At 37.5% G+C, this 23,371-nt stretch overlaps 1 protein-coding gene across 2 annotated transcripts in view; it reads right to left on the bottom strand.

The window, feature by feature from the left end:
• Positions 1 to 2,234: 2,234 nt before the first annotated feature.
• The window catches only part of prkar1b (protein kinase, cAMP-dependent, regulatory, type I, beta), a 24,671-nt gene continuing 3,534 nt past the window's right edge, over positions 2,235 to 23,371 (bottom strand). For both annotated transcript variants that reach the window (XM_046866873.1, XM_046866872.1), the window contains exons 3-11: positions 21,099 to 21,269; positions 19,798 to 19,889; positions 12,710 to 12,771; positions 11,794 to 11,840; positions 10,075 to 10,233; positions 8,267 to 8,327; positions 6,735 to 6,856; positions 4,553 to 4,634; positions 2,235 to 3,335 (exon numbers count right to left, since the gene is read on the bottom strand). In XM_046866873.1, coding sequence (XP_046722829.1) covers positions 3,163 to 3,335; positions 4,553 to 4,634; positions 6,735 to 6,856; positions 8,267 to 8,327; positions 10,075 to 10,233; positions 11,794 to 11,840; positions 12,710 to 12,771; positions 19,798 to 19,889; positions 21,099 to 21,269 — 969 coding nt within the window. In that variant the 3' untranslated portion in view covers positions 2,235 to 3,162. The remainder of the gene's footprint in view (positions 3,336 to 4,552; positions 4,635 to 6,734; positions 6,857 to 8,266; positions 8,328 to 10,074; positions 10,234 to 11,793; positions 11,841 to 12,709; positions 12,772 to 19,797; positions 19,890 to 21,098; positions 21,270 to 23,371) is intronic.

Raw genomic sequence — 23,371 nt, 5'->3', positions numbered from 1 at the left:
TTGTATGGTTCTGTCAAGCAGACAAAAATATGAACATGAATAGGACATGTGACTTTGCATGACTAAACAACATATAGCTGTTATAACTCAGTACTCACTTTTGTTGCCAGCTATTTTGACAATAATGGCTGTATGTTGAGTTATTTTTAGAGGACAGGAACTGTGTACTGCTATACAAACTGCACATTGACTACTCTAAAATATATCTAAGGTTCATTTCTATAATATTGTCCCTTAAGCAGATAAAATAATGAGAGGTGTACTCACTTTTGTGAGATACTTTACCTATTTTTTTTTCTTGTCTAAATTAGACAATTGCAACACACGTCCATTCCTGCTTCATTTCTTTGATAGCTCAAATGAATTTTCTAGATGATTTTGTGTTTTGGCCATTTGTGAAAGATGTTAAACCCTGTCTCTTTGCCCTGCTGTATGAGGGTAAATGTTTTACCACTTTTACCATTTCTATTTGTATAGCATAGAAAAATATTTGTGATGAAATTACCACTGGAACACAACATTGTTTACAAAAGCACAACATTCTTAATTAATCAGTTCCTTTGATTATGCTCTGCATTTCTCTTTGCATTATGTGTAGAATTTTCTAACAGGGGAGTATTTTTAAGACCTTCTTAGAGTCTCACGAAATACGGTAGAAAACATTAATACAGCCTTTTAAACCAAACAGAACAACTGGTGCAGGACTGACTCCCTCTGTTGAACTGCTTTAGAACAGGCAGTGTGCTGGTGGGTAGTGGTGCCATCTAATGTTCATATATTACTTTTTATAAACAAACATTTTGTAGATTTACCATATGTCAGAAATTTGCAGTAGATGATTCCATATAAAGAAATGTGTAAGAAGGAAAGGTGATCAATACTTGTCACTTGTACTTTACAGCACAGTGAAATTATGTCTTTGCGTATCCTAGCAATGTTAGGAAGCTGGGGTCAGAGTACAGAGTCAGCCATACTCCAGTGCCCCTGGAGCACAGAGGGTTAAGGGCCTTGCTCAAGGGCCCCAAGATTGGCCACTTGGTAATACCAGGGCTTAATACCTGTTCTCAGAGTGCATTCGAAGTTTTATAAAGCTGATTAGTGTTTATTGCCCCCTGGGCATTAAAACAGTTGCAAAATACACCTCGTGATACTATATGCAAAGACATTGTGTGCCTTTAACTTTGTGCTTTCAGTTTGGGGAAGAACAGGTTAGAGTGCACTCTGTTTGGAACTTGTTTTGGTTTCCACTTGGTGGTATCTAATTAGCACAAACCTACAGTTCAGCATCAGTACAACAGCAAGCAGAAGATTTTGAGAGGAATAAATAATGAAAGAAACTCCTGATTCGAACTTGCCGTGGCCTCATTTGGAAAGGAAAGTTTATACTATATACAGTTATTTACACTTGTTCTTTAGTTTGTTTTATTACAGACTCCATGGCTTCACACTCAAAAATATGTTTCTTCCTTCTTAGTCCAAATACTTGACAAAAAAAGGAAGAGTATCAACACAGTAGAATGGAAGGTAGACTGACATCTGCAATACTTCTTAATGTCTTGTTACAGCTTTCCATGTTACAGCGTTTGTTTTTAGTTCGTTTGCTCAATGGAATTTATTTACATATGCTTTATTTTACAGTACACTCCACCTCTGATTTTACCTTCATTATACATGTATTCAATAGTAGACAGTTTTCATTAAGATTCTTGTTTTTCTTACTATCTACTTTATTACCACTGTCTCCCTTACTTATGGACTTTATTTCTATGGATTAGGGTACTGGACAACTAAAACATCACCAACAATCATCTTTGTAACTATACAAAATTAAATTGAACCAGACTGAACTGACGTTTGTGCTGATTTCATCTGGGATTCCAGGCAAACATTTAACCTTGAATCGTATTTCCCATGTGCATGAGAGAATATGTGTTATAGGGTTGAAATGAAAGTAAAGCCACTTACATGATTTAATTCAATTCAGTGTTTTGAATCTGTGTAGCAAATTCAACAGTGGACATTTTCACTCTATAGATATAGATTACAAATGTATATTTTTAAATAATAAATTAGTACCAATACATCTATCCTTAATAAGCCTGTGGTGAATTAATTGATTAGATAATAATATAATTGTAACAGGCTTCATGTATTTGCTCTACATATAATTTATAAATATTTTTGGTAATCAACAGCATAATAATTAAGAGATAGTTAAAAAAACTATACACATATTTATTACTTTGCCATACTGTTTATTAGGTGAAATGCAGTAAAGAATAAAAGGTTAAAGACTTGTAATACACTTTTTACTTTATTTTTCTGCGTATTTTACTTAATCTTGTGAATAAACTGAGAGAATATATTGAGTAAATAGACAAATGGATTGTCTGTATGTCTGCATTTGCTTTTTCTGTATTGAATCTATAAAATCACTCTTTACCTGAAACAAATAATGGTATTGTACAACAAACATCAAACAAGTAAGCTTTCATGAAACATCAGTAAAGAGCAAGCAAACACTCCAGAATAAAAAATAAAATAGGTCTTAGGTCTAATAGGTCACAAAACTTACTGCTTATATTTCTATCAACTGGAGATTCACAGTAGTGAAGTTTCCAAGATTTATACTTTGATCCCCTGATTGTATGCAAATATACAATAAAAATACTAGAACTGAACGGTTCAGATTTGTCTTCAGAAACACACACAAAATTACATACCATATGGCGTACGAATTAAAATCCGAATAAAATGTCAATATACAATTTAACCACATACCAGTCTCAGACTTGCTCTTTTCACACGTCACACAGACTTACATGCAACTGTACATAATGTACACATCCTCTCCGATCCACCTCTTCATTTACAATTATGGCATTTGGCAGACACCCTTCAGGATTTATTTTTAATAAATAAGACCACATGATGTCACAAGTACAAAAAAAAAAAGCAGTAAAACAGATACAGCTTGCACTCCATTATTCATGGCTCATTTTTGGCACACAAAACATATAGTTAGAAAAAGAAAAAGATAAAAGAAGCCTGGTTACATAAATGATTCACAGAGAAACAAGTTAAAACCTTTTAAATAAATGTAAATTAAATTATCCTGAAGTATTTTATGTAACCAAGTCTGGAGGCCATGGGTGTGTTGGCTCAGACAGTAAGAGAGATGAAGCTGTTGTATCTCTGGATGTTTCTCTTCAAGATTTCGGAGCAGGGCCCTAGAACACGCTCAAAGCGTGGTCTATCCAGCTTTACACACTTCAACGGACCTCGGGCAACCACGGTGGCTGCACGTGGCCTGTTCAGGAGCAGTGCTATTTCACCTGCAGAACAATACACAGAATGAGTTATATTCTGTCTACCTTTTATACAATGCTGAATATATAAGATGTTGTTCATTCGATGTGATGTTAGTTCTTTGTACACCAAAAAAGCTCCAAACCACTGACACACTGACTCTATATAATCTCTGAAGGTGCTTTGTGATACATAGCAACAAGATGACATCAGAAGCCAATATGCCGTATGGGCAAAAGTATTGGGATGCCTGAATATTCCATTCATATGTGGCTTATCCCCAAACTGTTACTACAAAGTTGGAGACAAAGTTGGATGTCTTTGGATGTGGTAGCATGAAATGTTTCCTACATGAACATATGCTTTACATGGGTTAAAGTGTAAGATTTCCTCCTCTAGAGCACTGTCATTAACCCTATTAAAAACCTTGAATGAATTGGAATGCTGACTGCACCCCAGGCCTCCTCACTTTACCTACATCAGTACCTGACTTAACTAACACCCTTGTGGCTAAATGAGCACAAATCTCCACAAGCACACTCCAACATCTAGTGGAACATCCTCCCAGAAGATAATAAGAGCAAAAGTATTATGGAATATGTATAAAACACACACCAATCTTATGCCCACAAACTTTTGTCCGTACCTATCATGTACCATTGTACACCTGTATATTCATGCAGTTATTTAGTCAATCTAACTATCATGTGGCAGAGGAACGATGCAAAACACAATGCACATACAGTACAGGTTACATAGTGTGATTTCTGTGACTTTAATCGTGGCATGGATATTGAAACCAGACGGTCTTCAGTATTTAAAAAAATGACAAAAATTGGATTGTTAGGTACAAAAGTCACCAGTCTTCAAAGAAAGTATTTTATTAGTTTTTGGAATGTGGTTGTGCAAATGTTTGTCATTAAGTTGCCGTTGAACTCTTAATGGTACAGTGTAAAAAGACATTATCTTTGCAATAACAGTTTGAGGAAAAATTGCATATTTGTGTAATGATCAGGTAAGTGCTTCATCCACACACTTTGGGCCATATAGTATAAATTTGTGTTTTTTTCACAGGAAGATGTGTGGGCTTAATAAAGATGGAATGTATATTAATTTTATTAATATCATGCAATGTTTTGTGATGAATTTATTGCACAGTACACTGATTTCTTGAACTGTTATGCTTGTGCTGAATGGAATTAAATGAAGTTAAGGCCATTGTGGTTAATCTGTAAATACTCACCAAAGTAGTCAGAGGGTCCAAGCCGGCCAACCTCAACATACTCCTCATTGTCAGATCTGCGCTGCAGGACAGATGCTGTGCCCTAGGGAATGTTAGAGGAAGAAAGAGAGAGAGAGAGAGAGAGAGAGAGAGAGAGAGAGAGAGAGAGAGATCTCAAAAGTTAGATTATTTGCTTTATTAAAAAAAAATCTCACACTCTACATTTCACAGAAACAAATCTCTGCACCAGTGAGATATGGCTGTACTATATGTGGAACATGTCTAATACTGTTTATAAATACTGTACACATGTATGAATGAACTGCAACACACACACACACACATTATCTCAAAAGTGAGTACACCCCTCACATTTCAAGTCAATTCAAGTAGGCATTTTTGTTAATTTTATCCATATACAGTGCAGTACACAGTGAAACGAAACAATGAAACAACGTTTAGGACCAAAGCTACATTAACAACATAAATTAACAAAAGGAACACAGAACTACACATAACTCTAAACTAACATTTAGTGCAAAAAAAGACACCATGAGACAAGGAAAAGCAGTAACACAGTAGCGCCATCCAGTACAGTAAAGATGGTTGTGCAAATGGATTGTCCATATACAAATAAAAAATAAATACAGTACATGTACAAATTTGGCTAGATGTGAACTTTTGGTTCAACAGAAGTGTGCCAACAGCAGTTTGTGCAAACAGAGGTGTTTTTTTCCCCTTCCTGTGTATTGTGTGTGTATCAGGTCAGTACCTTCATTTTGAGGGGTCTGATGCCTTGTGGAAATAAACTGTTATACAGCCTGGATGTGAGGGCCTGAATGCTTCTGTACCTCTTGCAGATGACAGAAAAGTGTGACAGAAAAATGTCCTGTGTGTGAGGGGTGTGTGTGGCCACCTACAATGCTAGTTGTTTTTTGGATGCAACGTGTGGTGTCAATGTCGTTACTATCCACTGTAGGGTTTTGTGATGGTGCAATTCCCAAACCAGGCAGTTATGCAGCTGCTCAGGATGCCCTCTGTAGAAGGTTGTAAGGATGTGTGGTGGAAGCTGTGCCTGCCTCAGCTTTCTCAGGAAGTAGAGACGCTGCTGGGCTATACATGTTATGGAGCCGCTGTTGAAGGACAAGGTGGGGTTCACCGCCATGTGAACGCCAAGGTATTTGGTGCTTTCCATGTTCTCCACAGAAAAGCCATTATATTTAGCGAGGAGAGATCAATCTGTGTCCTCCTGAAGTCAACAACTATCTATTTTATTTTGTCTACATTCAGCGAGAGGTTGTTGGCTTTACACCAGTCCTCTGTCCCTCCACTCTGTATGCTGACTCATCGTTCTTGCTGATGAGAACCATCACGGTCGTGTCATCAGCAAACCTAATGAAGTGGTTCAAACTGAACATTGCTACACAGTCGTGAGTCAGCACAGTGAACAGCAGGGGACTGAGTACATAGCCCTGAGGGGCCCCAGTGCTGAATGTGGTGGTGTTGGAGATGCTGGTCACGACCCAGACTGCCGGAGGTCTTCCAGTCAAAAGGTCTAGGATTCAGAGGAAATTTCAGCAACCATTTTATTATATCTTCTCAAGGGACAATACAATAGAAATTAAACTTGGATATAGTTTAGAGTAGTCAATGTGCAGTCAATGTGTTGTAATACAGTACAAAGTTACTGTTCTCTGAAAATAATGAAACATACAGCCATTATTGTCTAAATAGCTGGCAACAAAAGTAAGTACACCCTAAATAATAACAGCTGTATGTCGCTTAACCGTGCAAAGCCACGTGTCCTCTTCATCATGTTCATGTTTTTGTCTGCTTGACAGAACCATACAAATTTGTGTATCGTCTATTGGAGCAGTTGAAATTTGGTGCTTTAAGTATAATTCTTTCTTACTGACCACTGGATGGCACCTGGCACCTGAAAACATGGCACCTGAAAACTGGATGTTCAACATGGCAAAGAAAACTCTGAGAATTTGAGAATTAGAATTGTTGCTCTCCACAAAGATGGAGAAGCCACAAAGAAGCTATAGGAAGACCAGTAACACACTTAAACTAAGATACAGTACACTGGTCAGGGTCATACAGAGGTTTTCCAAGATGGGTTCCACTTGGAACAGGCCTTGCAAAGGGAAAAATTATCAATAAGGTGCAAAGTGACCTCCTTAGTCCTACACAAACACACCTCTGTGATGATGAAGAAGTCATCTCCTGGTTCTCCTTGCACTACAATTTTCTCACCATCTTCAAACTGTACAGGCTCCAAAGCATCAGCCACTGTCAGCCTTTCCCACTTCTCCAGAGATTCTAAATCAATACACAAAAAAGAAACATGAGCAAATATTACAGTCTATTTAATTTTGCCGCCATGCAGGAACTTCATCTGTGTGAGACAGACAGACAAACAGATATAAAAGGTATTTAATTCATGTATTATAGGAAGAGGCATAGTGTTCTTTTCAGGGCAGGCTCAATCCATTATTAACTGTGGAGCCGTAAGATCTTTGAAATAAATGGTTTTGTCAGTAAAATGTACACTTTATACAATAATTTGTTTAAAAAAAATTCATTCCAAATTCTCCATGCTTAAAAAAGGTTTAAAATCTTTAAGCATCTTAAAGCAGTTCCCAAAACTGACTCTAGGCCCACTATAAGCTGTAAAAGCTCTTTAAGAAGAAGCTAATCATGTGTGTAACAGGGTTATGGAAAAGGGTTTTGGGTTTGTGCTTTGCTAGGATTTTAATTCAATTCAATTCATTTTTTTTTGTATAGCGCTTTTAACAACGAATATTGTCTCAAAGCAGCTTTACACAGATAATAGGTGATAATTTTTTTTTTGTACTGAGAATGTGTGCATTAGTTGGGCCCAGGTTTTGTTTGCATGCCCCAAACTCGTGCTCAGATAATCAGGCTGGATACAGCAACCTAATGCTTGTGCAGATGCTTATCAGCTTGAGGCACAGCATGTGACCCCTCAGCATTTGACGTCAAAGGATCCACACTGAATTGAGTGCCTCTCCCCGAAGGCAAAGGTGTTGAATAATGTCTTGTTTATGAAAGCATGTCTAAACAAAAATTGTCTTTTAGTTAACTTATATACCAATAAGCCCAGATCTGCTTCTCAACTGTTTTACACTATTAACAAAACAGGTAATGGGAATTGTAATAGAAGTAATAATGATTATCTTTCTGTATACGCCAGAAAGATGGAAACCGGTGGAGAAGAAAGCACTGCCAAGTGGTTATGCAAATAAATATTGAGACAGCTCTTTCATTTTACTGTTATTAGATCCGAATCTGCTTCATTTTAGACTGCAAAATTGGATCAACATGACATCAAATGACATAACCCAGGAGTGATTACTGATCACAGAAAATTAGTAGCAGAAAAGTGAAAGGGGTAGGTCAGTGGTTACGATGTTGGACTGTCTGTCTAGGTTTAGAGTTCAAATCCCAGCACCACAAACCTGTCACTGCTCAGTTGTAATTAGATAATTGTCAGTTACTCTGGATAAGGGCATCTGCCAAAATGTCACAAACATAATTGTACAGTATTCAATTCAATTTATTTTTATTTGTATAGCGCTTTTAACAATGAACATTGTCTCGAAGCAGCTTTACACAAATAATGTGGTGATAAAAATGAATAAGATGTTCTTTATAAGTGTAAGTTTGTCCCTGTACACACAGTATGTGTGTATTCAGAGCAGTGCTCACCAAGAATTGACACCTTACTCAGGAACTCTTCATACATCTTCCTCTTTCTCAGTGTACTGCCCTGGGAAAACAAAAGCCACACATTTAGATTTTAGCTGGTCATCAAAAAGAACGAGCATGAGAGGCTTCTGAGAAACGAGGAAGTGCTAGTCTCGCATATGTAAACAATATCTTTATAATGCTTGCTTTTGACTTGGGAGTGCTGCCTCTGCTTAAATATAATTTTGAATTTTCTTAGAAAATTCTTTCTAGTCTATACGTTTTTCTTTTGTATTTAACAAATGTACAGTAAAACCCCGTTGTACGAGCAACCTATAGTACGAGCAAACGGAGATACGAGCAAACTCGCTCGCAAAATTTTACCGTTTCACGAGCAAATTTCGAAGGCACGAGCAAACTCACGCTGCCGGTTCCCCGTTTTCGGCGGAGGGTCGCATCAGTCACTTAGTTGATGACGTATCAACCGGTCGCTCTCGATGTTCAGTGCAGCAAAAACGTAACTGTGGCAGCGGGGGCGTGGCCGAGCGGCGGTTTGTGAATGGAGGGTGGGTCCGGGAGCAGATAGGCAGGGTATTGCCTCACCTGAAGTTAATGTGACCTAAAGATTGTTCTGTTTTTAAGTGATCGGAGGGTGCATTTAAGGAGGAGAGCGTGTGTGTGTGCGTGCGCGTGCGCATCAGAGACGTGCTGCGTGGGGCACTAAGTAGACCGACACAAAAAAAAAAAAAAAAAGTGGCTCCCATATTCATACGCTCTCCCACAGTAGTTTTATATTTTTATTTCACTAGAAATCTTGAAAAATGTCTCCCAAGAAAATCAGTGATGGTGCTGTGAAAACGAAAGTAAAAAGAATTACTATGGAAACCGAGGAGGTTACGAGCGTGGTGCGCGTCTCACACTCGCAATCAACCACTACCACATGAGTGTTATATTATGTTTATAGTGCAGTCATTTGCGGTGTATTTGTTTGTTAAAATAGGCTACAAATACTTTTTAAGTGCAGAAATAAGCGATCGGATGAGATCTCGGAACGGATTAAATCACTTTTACATTCATTCCTATGGGGAAAATCAGTTCGAACGTACGAGCAAATGGACACACGAGCAATTTTCAAGAATGAATTATGCTCGTACAACGGGCTTCCACTGTATTTAGAATAAACAGTATCTCACAAACGTGTGGAGTTTACTCACTTCTCATGTCTACTAAGTGTCTACTAGCATTTTATGTTGATATGTGTCTATTTATATTTATAAAATTTATACGGATAATTCACAAAATATGAACATTTTGTTATTTGAAATCCAGTAGACAGAACCTCTGTCTGAACAATACTGTGAGCTTTACATTAGTTTTTTCTAGATTTGATTTGTAATAATTATTGTATTATTGTTATAATCACATATTTTTTTCCCTTTTCACATGTTAATTTTAACAGTGCAGCACTGTCTGGTTAGGGTTTAGATTGTCATTTTATTTTCACCATTTTTGTTGTGTTAAATCATAAATCCAAAAATATTAAAAAAGAAACTCCAATTGTGACATAGTACAACAATCTGTTAACTCTTTACTCAGATAAACCTTTCTTTACAAATGGAAACGTTCCCGCTGCTTTCTGCCAAGCATGCAGAAATATTTGATGGATTTATTTGAATATTTGAAATATTTAATTTAAAATATTTTATACAAGTAGTTCCAATGGAAGTCCACAAATTATAGAAAGCATATACTTAATCACTGTTATAATTATGAGGAGGTCCTTCAAAAAGTTCTACCTTTGTTCTAGCAATAAATTCTAAAGTATTTACCATAAGGATGCGCCGGTAGCTGTCACGGTCTATACCCCAAAGCTTGAGATCAGTCTTGGCTTTAACGGTGGCAGCACGTGGAGTTCCATAGATCAGAGCCAGCTCACCAAAACTTCCACCCTCTCCAATACTAGTCACCCACTCACCATTGACATATACCTGGTGAGAGACAGAGATTTACTTAAAAAAAATGTAATAAATAAAAAAATAATAATAATTTTCTACACTGTTTTTTCTACAATGTCTTTTTTGTAAATCGCAGAAGATAATTCAAAATCTATAATAAAATAAGGTTTATAACCAATCTAATACATCTTCTCAACTTGATCTTCTCATCATTGCACATGTTATTGGGAAGGATATATATCAGGCAGCAAGGTCCTCAAAAATAAAGTGTTAGAAGCAGGAAAAATGGGCAAGCGTAAAAAATTTGAGTGGGTTTGACAAGAGCCAAATTGTGATGGCTAGACAACTGGGTCAGAGCATCTCCAAAACTGCAGGCCTTGTTGGTTGTTTCCAGTCTGCAGTGGTCAGTATTCATCAAAAGTGGTCCAATGAAGAAACAGTGATGAACCAGTGACAGGGTCACGGGCGGCCAGGGCTCATTGATGCATGTGGGGAGCAAAGGCTGACCCACGTAGTCCGATCCAACAGTTGAGCTTCTGTAGCTCAAATTAAAGTCACTGCTGTTAATGCTCAATGGGTCAGGGATGTTTTGCCAGCAAAAGGGGGGCAAATATAATATCAGGCAGGTGATCATAATGATATAGTGCATATAAATAAATATATATATATATATATATATATATATATATATATATATATATATATATATATATATATATATATATATATTTATTTATATATATTTATATATATATATATATATATATATATATATATATATATATATAGCTGAATAAATTCCAGCATGGTACTGTGATAGGATGCCACCTGTGCAATAAATCCAGCCATGAAAGTTCCTCGCTACTAAATATAGCACAGTCAACTGTTAGTGGTATTATAACAAAGTGGAAGCAATTGGGAATGACATCAACTCAGCCACGAAGTGTGAGACCATGTGAAATCACAGAGCGGGTCAGCGGATGCTGAGACGCATGGTGCACAGAGGTCGGCAACTTTTGCAGAGTCAATAGCTACAGACCTCCAAACTTTATGTGGCCTTCAGTGTGTGTGTATGTGTGTGTGTGTGTGAATAAGTTATCCTATTGTTGAATTTATTATATAGGAATTAATAAAGCAAGCTTTATAGATAACTTCAATATGAAAAAAAAAAAAGAAAAAAAAAATTAATAATTATCTATATATATATATATATATATATATATATATATATATATATATATATATATATATATATATATATATATAGTTCTCACTCTCCATCCTGCTTTAAAACAGGCCAACCTGGTAACACCTCCAGGGGAAAGGCTGAAACTTACTTGGGATGGTTAAGTACTTTTCAGTTCCAAATTTAGTGCTGTTTTACAACAAAGCACCATTTGAAGATATTATGAAATGACATATGTATATCACATGATAATATTTTTATCTATTCCACATCAAAGTGGAATTGTCTACAGATCTGAAACTACTGAACTGATGAACTGGCACATATTCTGAGCACACACACAAGTAAAAGTGAACCAGAGCAGATGTAACAATAGCAATCAAACATCTATGTTTCATTGTACTTACATCAACTTCTCCTTGGTCAATTACATAAAAGTTGTCCCCTTCGTCACCTGAGATAGAAAGAAAGAGAAGAAACAGTGAGGCAGAGTGAAATTTGAAGAGCACACACCTTCCAGGAAAATGGTTCATACAATGATCTTAATTTGTGAATTTAATTGACATTTTCATAATTGTTTTTCTTTTGTATTTGACTCCATTTCTTAGAATGCACTTTTATTTACCAACGTAACGTAAAAACATCTCAGTTTACACACATTTCACCCCTGCACACACCTTGACACGACCACTACACACTATTAAAGCATGCTTCACAGTCACACCACAAAGTAGTCATTGAGCTCGATTTATCATCTGGCACACCCCTCTTTGTTTGTAATCCAAGTTAGAAGTTTAGGCCTTCTTGTCTCATACAATTACAGACTGTTTATGGATTTTGACCTTGATATTGTAATTTTGATTTGTTTGTGCTTATTTCTTTTTAATAAATACATTCACTGCAACTCTGACTGTCTTTGCTGCCTTCCAATGTACTTTTCCATAAACATGGAAGCAGCTGGACTGTTTGGCAAAGACGAATGCAGCTTAAGGCCACCTAGTTGAGGAGTAAAATCAACAGCCCTGCTCAAAAAAATCATGCAGCTGTCTGTTACACCGAGAGTGCCTAGCACCAACATGGCAACCCCCCTACCCATCAGCACCCCTCTCATCACTTGTTTTGAGAAATAATCAGGGTTAAAGGTTTAGTGGATTAGAAGGTTGTTGATTCAAATCCCACCACCATGCTGCAAAGCCCTTAACCCTTAATTGCTCAGTTGTATAAATTTGCCATAAATATAAAGGTAGTCCATTGCAAATTTGTTTTATAAACCAGTGTAAAATCAGAGATGAAAACAATAATGTGTAACTTTTTTCTGCCCACCTTGCTGAATGACTGTTTCTCCAGCAATGTGTGTGACAGGGAACATGGCATCAAATATGTCACTGAAAAATAGGAAATGACAGCATTAGTAATCTCTCTCTCCCACCTATCCTGCCTCTAAATTGCACACCACAGAATCACACAATTAGCTGTCAGTACATACCTAGAACTATGCGTAAGACACAATTACACGCATATGGTTCAAAGAAAAGGCATAAAAACATCAAAAAGGTCTTCTGCTGTTTCTGCATGTATACTTTGGCAGACCTGACATCATTTATACCAAATATTAATGTACCATCTCCTTTATTAAGAAGACCTGTACACCTGCACATTCAGCAAATAATCTAATCAGCCAATCATTTAATAACAGTACAATGTAGAAAAAAAAGAAACATACATATACAGGTCAAAGGTTTACTCTAATATTTACATCAAATATCAAAATGAAGAAAGCATTTAATCCCTATGACTTTGATTGTGGCATGGATGTTGGTACCAGATGGACTGGTTAGAGCAGGGGTCGGCAATTAATTTTTACAAGGGGCCACATGAGAAACCTGAATTGTGTCAGAGGGCCACACCAACGATAATATTTTAGGGATGCACCAAAATGAAAATTCTTGGCCTAAACCAAAAAACAAAAATGAGGAAACCAAGGCCAAAAGCGAAAACCGAAACACTGAAAGAAAAGATTATGTCAATTATTAGAACCATTGCATTTACGGCTATGAGTGAGTACTTACCTCACTAAAATCAATGCATTGCAATTCAAAGTTTTTTATTTGTTATTATAAATTATTGTTATTTATTTGTTACCATTCATAGTATTGACAGACAGACAGCGGTCAATTTTTATTAGCAACGGTCTGTTATATGAAATAATTGACCGCCGAACTTTTGGAAGCCAATTCAAGTGAATGGAACGTTCTAATCTACAACATTATGAAGAGCCATGTAATAAATAATATTATATTATAATAATTATTATTTTCGGGATCCACGGGGAATGTTTTAAAGATTAACCCGTCGATCCACTGGCGACCACTGATCTAAGGCAATGAATTCCATAATTTTTCGTGTTATGCCTTTTGCCTTGGCAACATCACTGGAAAACATTCCTGCCTTTTTAAAAACGTCCTCTACAGAAGGAGTGCGCATGCTCGGATTGACTATTTTTCTGCGCCGCGTTCTTCTCATATTTAGAATGGCAATCGGGATGTTTGGATTTTAGGTTATAAATTAAACCCGACGTAGAGAAACTCTTTGCAGATACACCCCCTCTTGAAATTTTAGCATTGCATGTTTTGCAAATCGCTATCCGTGGGTCTTTCTCCGAGATATTGAAATAAGTCCACACCGCAGACATGCTAGATCTTATCCAGATAACCGTGTGCTGGCGGCACTTTTTAAGTGCGTCATTACAATTGTGTTTCTGACGTGTTGTTTCGGTAATTTAAGTATTTCGGCCAAAAATTTTCGGTGGGCGAATTTTCAGTGCATCCCCGTAATTTATTATTGGCCTCACGCGGGCCGGACAGGGACGTACAAAGGGCAGGATGTGGCCCGCAGGCCGTAGTTTGCCCATGTCTGGGTTAGAGTATTCAAGAAACTGCTGACTTTCTGCCATTTTTACAAACACAACAGTCTTTAGAGTTCACACAGAATGTCAGAATGGTGCAAATCACTGAGTGAGTGCAGAATATATGGCTGAAAATGTTTTGATGATTAGAGATTTCAAAGGAAAATAGCCCGATTTGTTCAAGCTAAATGGATTTATTAACTTAATCACTCTGTACGACTGTGGTGAACAGAAAATATTTGAAATTCAAGAGTTTATTGTCATATGCACAGGAAAGAGTGTGTCTAAGTAAGAAAACCATCCTGCACAAAGAATGCATGAAACCAAGGATGCACAAAACCTTGGGCTACAAGCATAGAAGACCACATTAAGTTCCACTCCTGTCAGCCAAGAACAGAAAACTGAGGCTACCAGGGGCACAGTCTCGGCCAAACAAAGACAGTTGCAGAATAATTCTTAAGATTACCTTTTCCAGTTTTAACTGTCCAGTTTGAGTGAACCGCTCTATCTGGCACCAACAACCATGCCACAGTTAAAGTAATAGAGATCACACATTCTGATATTTTCTGTGAACACTGTTGATATTTGAAGTAAACATAACTGAAACCTGTATCAGCACAATTTTATTACTGATTAGCTGATTTAAAAAGTTGAATATATTTATATTAAATTTATTCTAATATAGAGTGTAAAAAATAATTTGAGTTGGTGAGTTGTAGATCACCTTATTTTCTATGTTTTGATCACAGACAGTAATGGAAATAAATGAAAGTTGTTAGAGTTCTTGACCAGTCACAGTTGGTATACTAAAATGGTTGGGTGTGAGGGGTGTGAGGGGTGTGCTTACTTTTGTATGATACGCCATATGAAAATATACAGACAACGATGTACAACAACATAGCCTTAATTGTCTTAACATAATATAACTAGCGTCATATGATTGGTTTCTACTGATACCAGTGGCTATGTTTGACACATTTTGTATCAGGAGGTCCCTGGCCCATATCGCTTTTGCCTAAGGGGATCCTTGACCTGAAAAACGTTGAAGACCCTTGATCTGGTTAATTCCCCAAATACTTCCCATCTGTTATATTCTACCACTTCCTTATTTCTTAGCATGTCACCCACCAACATGTGTATTCTTGACCTTGGGCCAATGACAAATGAAAAAGCTGCAACAACATAGCAATGAATGATCAAACAGTGGACTGAACAGAGAATTCAAAGACACCACAATAAGTAGAGTCAGCACTCTCCCCACTCTTTTTCATCTGAGACAGGACTGCTTCCAACCCAATGTCTTTGACCACTGGAAAAGATCTGGTGCATTTCTTTTCATAAAATCAGTTTGGTAAGCTATGAATAATTTGGCACAAACCTGTGATAATGTCTCAGCGGATTATTGGCCTACGATTTTTGCCAGGATTATAAGTAATGCATTATAACATTGAGTTACTCCCCAAAAAAGTAACTAATTGCGTTACTTAGTTATCTTTTATGGAAAGTAATGTGTTACGTGACCTTTGCGTTACTTTTGCGTACTTGTAACGCGTTACCCCCAACACTGTCCATCACTACCCTAACATCACCCGTATGCTACAGGCAAATGTAACTACAGTCAACCCCAGATCATTCACAGTTCGAAGCTCGTGGCTCGGAAAATTCTTAGAACGTAACCAGTTCCAGGGGACCACTGTATAGATTATAATATCATCCACAATGTTGGGGGTAACGCATTACAAGTAACGTGCGTTATGTAATAATATTACCTTTCTGGAGTAACGAGTAAAGTAGAATTTTATAAATTTACACATTAATATCTGAGTTACTTTTTAAAAAAAGTAATGCGATGTACTTTTCAGTTAAATTATTATTTATTAATATATAAATTCATTAAAATGAACGTAGTCACGTAGAATCACGCACTCATGTGCGAGCCACGGGAACAGAAGCTGGTCAGAAGCGGAGATGGCAGGCCAGAGCATTACATTACTGCGATGGAAGTATTCTCAATATTTTGAAATAGTCGAGGAAAAGGAGAAGGGAATAATCGTTAAGTGTAGATTATGTGTTGGTGAAAAGCTCTTGTCAACTGCAAAAAATACCACTTCAAATAAAAAAAAAAACACAATTCATAATATCATCACCAAAATCTCAGTGACAGGGAAAAGGCCGGGGGGCGTGCTGCCCTATCGCGAAATCTTTACTTTATATGGACATGGCATATATGGAAATGGAGACAAAACTTTGGGCATTACTGTACACTGGATCGATCCTGTTACTCTGCATCGACAAAAATCTGCAATCGCCTGCAGACATTTTCATGGGAGGCACATGTACGATGCCATCGCAGCGGAGATAGAGCAAATTCACAGCCCATTTGCTCTTTGTGGTATGATAAACTGCCACGGTCACTGACGATAGCGCGAACTTTGTAAAAGCATTCAGAATGTTTCCAGCTGATGATGAAGCACATAATGATGTAGGCGAGGATAAGGACGAGGTCATATTTACGGATTTGCACGAAGTTTTACGAGATGACAGAGAAAGGTATGTTCACCCTACACATCACCGGTGTGCAGCCCACACCCTTAACCTTATATGCACGAACGACATAGTTACATTTTTTAAGGCAGATTGCAAAGCAGTGTACAGAAGTGCGACTGGCAAGTGTTCAGCCTTGTGGTCAAAAGTTAGTCAGTCCACTTATTATTCTCTAAAAAGTTAGTAAACATTTTAATTGTTTAAGACATGTCTTTTGCCCTAATATAATATTATTTTTTAATGGCAATTATCTATATTAAACTGTTTTAATGCATTACTGCATTAAACACTAGTGCAAGAACTTCTCACCTGTTACACCTGAAAAGAGATCAAGCCTTAACCAGGTAAGAAAAAGAAAAAACGCAAAAATAACGCAAAAGTAACCTAATGCATTATTTTCCATAAAAAGTAACTAAGTAACGCAATTAGTTACTTTTTTAGGGAATAACTCAATATTGTAATGCATTACTTTTAAAAGTAACTTTCCCCAACACTGATCATCCAGGGCTGAAAAGATTCCTCGAGTAACCCAAATACAAAAATGCATCAAGGCAAATTATTTGTTTTGTATTTGTTTAGTCCTTTTAACTACACATGGAGCACTGTGTTTCCCCATGGACTATTATTACTGATGCACCACTCACTAAACTCTGAAGCGCTTTAGAAAGGTAAACACTATGGAAGCCTGTTTCCGCCACATAAAAAAAAATAAGTTTGCCTAATTCTGACTTTTTTCTTGCAATTCCGACTTTATTTCTTACAATCCTGTCTTTATTTCTCGCAATTTCAGCAATATATAAATATATGACAATGTTCCATTGGCCATAAAAATGCCAATGGCACATTGATGCCATAATAATGCAAAATGCTAATGCTACACCATTTCTAAAGTACAGTAACAGCTGATGGCAGATGCTTCACATCAGAGTCTGTGCTCAAGCAAGCAGGAACCAATAGTACTTTCACATTATTCCCTTTTCCTTAAATTAATAAATAAAAAAGATTTAATGAAAAAGAAATGTATTTATTGGTTACTTTTTATTATTTTCTAAAGCAAAGCGTTTAACTGTTAATTCTTATAAAAAAATAAAAACAAAAACAGCCAAACAGCAACTAAATTTAATTTGAGATTTAAAAACAGAGACACAAAGAGCTGCTTTTATGACATATAATTTTTAATTTAAAAAGATCTCAATAAAGTAACTGATCATATTATATTTGTAAATGTTTTGTAGTGACACAAAAATAAAATTAGCAAAAAAACCCTCATAATAATAGTCTACAGTCTCCTGCATCATTGACTATCGTCCCGTCGCCCTCACTCACCTGGACAATAAGAACAGATATGTATGAATGCTGTTCATAGACTTCAGTTAAGCATTCAACACAATCATCCCTTAGCTTAGCACAATCATCCCTTAGCTTCCCTTAGATTGAAAAGCTGAGCCTACTGGGCCTAAACACCTCCCTCTGCAAATAGATCCTGGACATCCTGATTGGGAGACCTCAGTGAGTCCGGATCAGGAACAGCATCTCCAGCACCACCACATTGAGCAATGGGGCCCCACAAGGCTGTGTGCTCAGCCCACTTCTGTTCACTGGTCACTGTTCTGTTCTGTTTGCCAATGAAACAAACGTGGTGGGTCTCATCAGCAAGAACAATGAGTCAGGATACAGTGAGAAGGTGCAACAGTTAACAGCCTAGTGTAGAGCGAACAAACTGTTTTTGAACGTTGACAAAACCAAAGAAATGGTTGTTGACTTTAGGAGAGCAGAGCAGATATTCTCCACTGATCATCGATGGATCCTCTGTGGAGATTGTCAAGGGCACCAAATTCCTTGGTGTTCATCTGGCGGAGAACCTCACCTGGTCACTCAACACCAGCTCCATTACCAAGAAAGCCCAGCAGCACCTGAGAAGGCTGAGGAAAGCCCATCTCCCTCCCCCCATCCTAACCATGTTCTACAGAAGGGCCATTCAGAGCATCCTGAGCTGCTGTGTCATTGCCTGGTTTGGGAACTGCACCGTCTCGGATCGCAAGATTCTTGGAGTGCAAGAATCTTGGACAGAAGAAAAGATCATCAGAGTCTCTCTCTCTCCTCTATCACAGACATTTACACTACACGCTGCATCCGCAATGCCAACAGGATTGTGGACGACCCCACACACCCCTCACACACACTCTTCACTCTTCTAGCATCAGAAAAAAGGTTCTGAAGCATTCGGGACACACATCCAGACTGTGCAACAGTTTCTTCCCTCGAACAATCAGACTCCTTAACACACAGAAATTAACTGTACATACTCACACACACTTACTCAACTGTGTATTACTGAACTGTTATTCACCACACACTCAATACTCATCTCACTTCACTTAATACACATCCATGTCTTCAGCACCACCTCAGTTATATTAATCCTATTATACTGTTTACATGCTGTTTTGCACCCCTCGTTTGCTGCTTTTGTTGTTTTTGCACAACATTGTGCTCATGTTATACTCTTGTTCAAGTACACTCTTGTTTATAGTTCTCTCTTTTGCACATTGTACTGTATCTTATACAATAGGTTTACTGGTCGGTGCTATTTTGTGTTTTGTGTATCTGTCCCACACTGTCTTGTGTTGTTTGTTTGCATTGTTTTTTTGTATTGCACTGTTTGCACTAGGATGAACACGATGCACTTTATGTTACTAGGACACTTACTTTTGCCCTTAGCTGTGTTTTGTTATGTAGCTTTATGTTTGGTTATGTAGCTCTATGTTATTTTATGTAGCACCAGGGTTCATCAGCTTTATATGGTTGAAATGACAATAAAAAGCTTCTTGAATTGACTCGATATTTGTAACATTCCCCAATCCTCAAGGTCAATAGATAAAAAGTATTTTAAACTTTTAAAGAACATTAAAACAATATATTTTTTTTACAAATATAACATTACTACCCATCTTTCACTTACCTCCTCTCATTGTCATCCAAATGGACGAAAAGCACATTCTTAGAAATAGCCTTAGCCAAGGCTGTCATTGTCTTGTAATCTTTTGGGATTACCTGAATACACAGAAACAATATTTGAATTGATCTGGCTGTAACAGTAAGAAGAAATAATACTATCACATCTTCTATAAAAACAACAGAAAATATATGTTAACACAAGCAAACCCAAAATAATATACAATATGAGCCGGCAACCTATCCTCTAGAACCCTCAAAACATGAATGCAACTCAATTTGATAACTGCAAAAGTGAGCCAAATTATTATAGAATCAAGCTCATAAATAAGGCTATATATACTGTACATACCGATTCGCCAGAAAGTTAAAACCACTGACAGGTGAACTGATTATCTTATTACATTGAAACCTGTGAAGGGGTAAATATATTATGCAACAAGTGAACAGTCTGTTCTCAAATTTGATGTGTTGAAAGCAGGTAGAATGGGCAAGGGTAAAGACGTGACTTTGACATCTGTGATGGGTAGACAACTGGTCAGAGCTTTTCCTAATCAGCACATCTCGTGGGGTGTATGCAGTATGCAGTGATTTGTTCCTACCAAAAGTGATCCAAGAGAAAACTTATGTCATTCTTCTCTTAAGTAGTTTATCTTGCCACAGTGCCATTTCATAGGCGCTTTAATTTAAGAAGTGGAACAACAGAATATTCTCTCACTATCCAGCCAGCTGAACAAGACAAGTTAGCACAAGTACATATAACATAGACACATGACTGCTAGCCATAAAATCCATCAGCTCCTACAACACAAATATTGGTAGCCCTTTATGCTTTTAGACATTCACAAGTTCTTTTCTTAATTTATTTTATGTGCCCAAGTGAAAGTTCCCTAACCAGTACCAGCCAGACTATTTGTTCTATGGAAACCACAGCAAGCATGGCCTAACATTGGTAAAAAAAAATTGGTTTCGCTGTCAACATAATTCTGGGTATCACACCGCAACTGAAGCCAAGTGGACAAATTCAGCCAAGAAATCTGCTGCATCCTGAGAACATTCTGCACTAATAAAAAAAAATTGTTCTGGCAAATGAAAGAGAAATCCACACACTAGCACCTACTGTATAATGTGCTGATCAAGTGAGCAAGGAATTTGCAGATCAATGACTAGCTGAACCCCCCCCAATTTGAGATTGCAAGCTTTGTTCTTTAACCGAAAACATCCAGAGGGAAGGTGAAAAATAATGAATTATTTATGTGCAAAGCAAAAGAAATGCTTTATTTGATTGATTTTGTGTGTGTGTCTCACCTTTCTGACATAGCTGACTGCATCCTCCTCTGTGTAGACTTCTGCGCTGACCCCCCCCCTCCTGCGTCGAGCCTTCACCACAGGGTTTGGAGGGGGAGGAGAAACTTCTTCATCATGCGAATCTGATTGAGAGTTCGACTTCTGACTTGCCAGGATTTGCTTGCTTTCTTCCTGCAAAGTAAAAGAAAGAAAGAGATCTTCTACGTTCAGATCCACTAAAGTGCAACAAGCTTGTCAAATGTAGTTATTAAGCTCATCATATTTTAGTTAATGTTCAATTCATTCAAAAATGTTTTGGACACAGTCACACACAGTCATGTGTGATACCTTTGACTGTATTGGTGTCTGACAGACATTTCAGATTATGTCAGAAAGAAATGTTTCACATGATATAGAAATTATACAAACTAGTGCAAAAAAGAAAATCTTAACATCAACAGGAGTAAATGTACTTAGTAGTACTTAGGGCAGAGACATCATTGTTCATGATATACATTTTTATATTTCTTTCAAGTGACTAACTTTAAAAATGATTGTAAATCTACCACATGCTTTGCATTAAAACACTGCACACACAGCATACATCAGTCTTATAAAGGCATAAATCTAAAGTATATTAAAAGGACAGGAAATCAGTTCATAATATTATTATAAATATAGACTACTGATGTAAAGCTTCCTAAAATGTTCTCTCTAGTGCCTGACCATAAGCATTTAGACAAAAGGGTTTAGGTCATTTAATGACTTGTATTCCAAATCTACAGTATGTCACTGCTTAGCGTTAGAAAATAATACTTATTACCTGTTAGTCTAATCCATGTATTGTTCATGGCTATTTTATGGCTTCTGGGCTTGTATAGTCAACAAAATCTGGGCCAATGACAATGAGTACAAAATACTTTAATGACCTTCTGAGTCACCAGATCTTATTTCAGTGGAGAACCTGTGTCATGTAATAGACTGGAAATTCACAACATAAATATGCAGATAACAAGCGTGCAGCAATTATGCACTTCATAATGCTAAGGTAAACAAGGCCATAAAACAGACGGAATACACATACATACACAAACAAATAACCTGGTGGTGCAATTAAATCAAGCTTTAAAAAAAAAAATAATAATTCATATATTGGGATAGATGGCTTAAGAGTGGCTGATTGGGCTGACTTAAGAGTAAAGCTCCACACACTGGGGTATATAAGGCTTGGGATTTTGCTGCAGGCACAATAACATCAATAACAATATCATCACGTGGCAAAGGCCCCTTCGGGTCACTGGGAAAGACATCAACCATAAAGTCTAAAAACAAAGACTATTTCCACCTCTGTCCCGTTTTGGAGCCCAATCTCAACATCCCAAAGCATCGAGTTTGGCAAGTAACAGTGGGAATTTTCTACCTCTACCGGGTCAAACTAACGTTATAGAAGACCGAATTAAGACCCCCAAGAGTAACGGTGCACCACCACTCAAGTTGTTTGCCTGACCATAAAGATGAAGCTGTTTCAGGTGGAGCTCACAGCTTTGTTCAATATGGGGTTAGTCGAGACATCTAGAAGGTGGAACGAGAGGCGCGAGTAATCCAGTAATCCAGTCACAAGCTTTTGATAGGAGAGAACTAGCGTAGCACGACTCAAAAGGAGCATCTGGATCAAATGGGTGGTCCTCAATGTCTGATGCTATCTAGTGACTCCACTGCATGAAAGATGCATCAGCTGCAGGCCAGATGGCTCTCCGACCTGAGTCAGGAGGTGGGGACATAGCTTTGGGTTGTGAGCGGGAGGGCAAGTGAGTGGTAAGGATCTGAATTTAAAAATTAATATAAAGTGTTCTCTGTTTCAGTAAGTGGTGTCAGGGATTAAAGAGATAAGAGAGCCCGTGAGTGAGAGAGCCAAACACACAGAGCAGTATTTGTGTGAACGTGAGCATGTGTGTGTAGCCATTACACTAAAAATGTAAGAAAACCCTTTTTTTAAGATTGTCCCAAAGCTTGCCTCTAGTTTTCTCTTTCCTGAACCCTCCAAACTAGCTGCAATTTTTTTTTCTTAATGATTGTAGAAAGGGTGTACACTGAATGCTGAATAATTTTTGGTGAAAAGAGACAACATGAGGGAGGGTGTACTTTCTTTTCCCCATAAATGTACACCACTAGCAAACACCTGGGATACCAGAGCAACCAGCTATCAAAAGCCTAAAAACCAGAAATTCCATAGTAGCATTGTTGCAAGCACTAGGGTTTCCATGGCAAGAGCCTAGCAACCACCTAAGATTCCA

This window comes from Silurus meridionalis, chromosome 14 (genome assembly GCF_014805685.1).
Source record: "Silurus meridionalis isolate SWU-2019-XX chromosome 14, ASM1480568v1, whole genome shotgun sequence".
Classification (NCBI taxonomy): Eukaryota; Metazoa; Chordata; class Actinopteri; order Siluriformes; family Siluridae; genus Silurus; species Silurus meridionalis.
The sequence above is the reverse complement of the archived record's forward strand: the minus strand, read 5'-3'. Positions and strand labels throughout refer to the sequence as shown.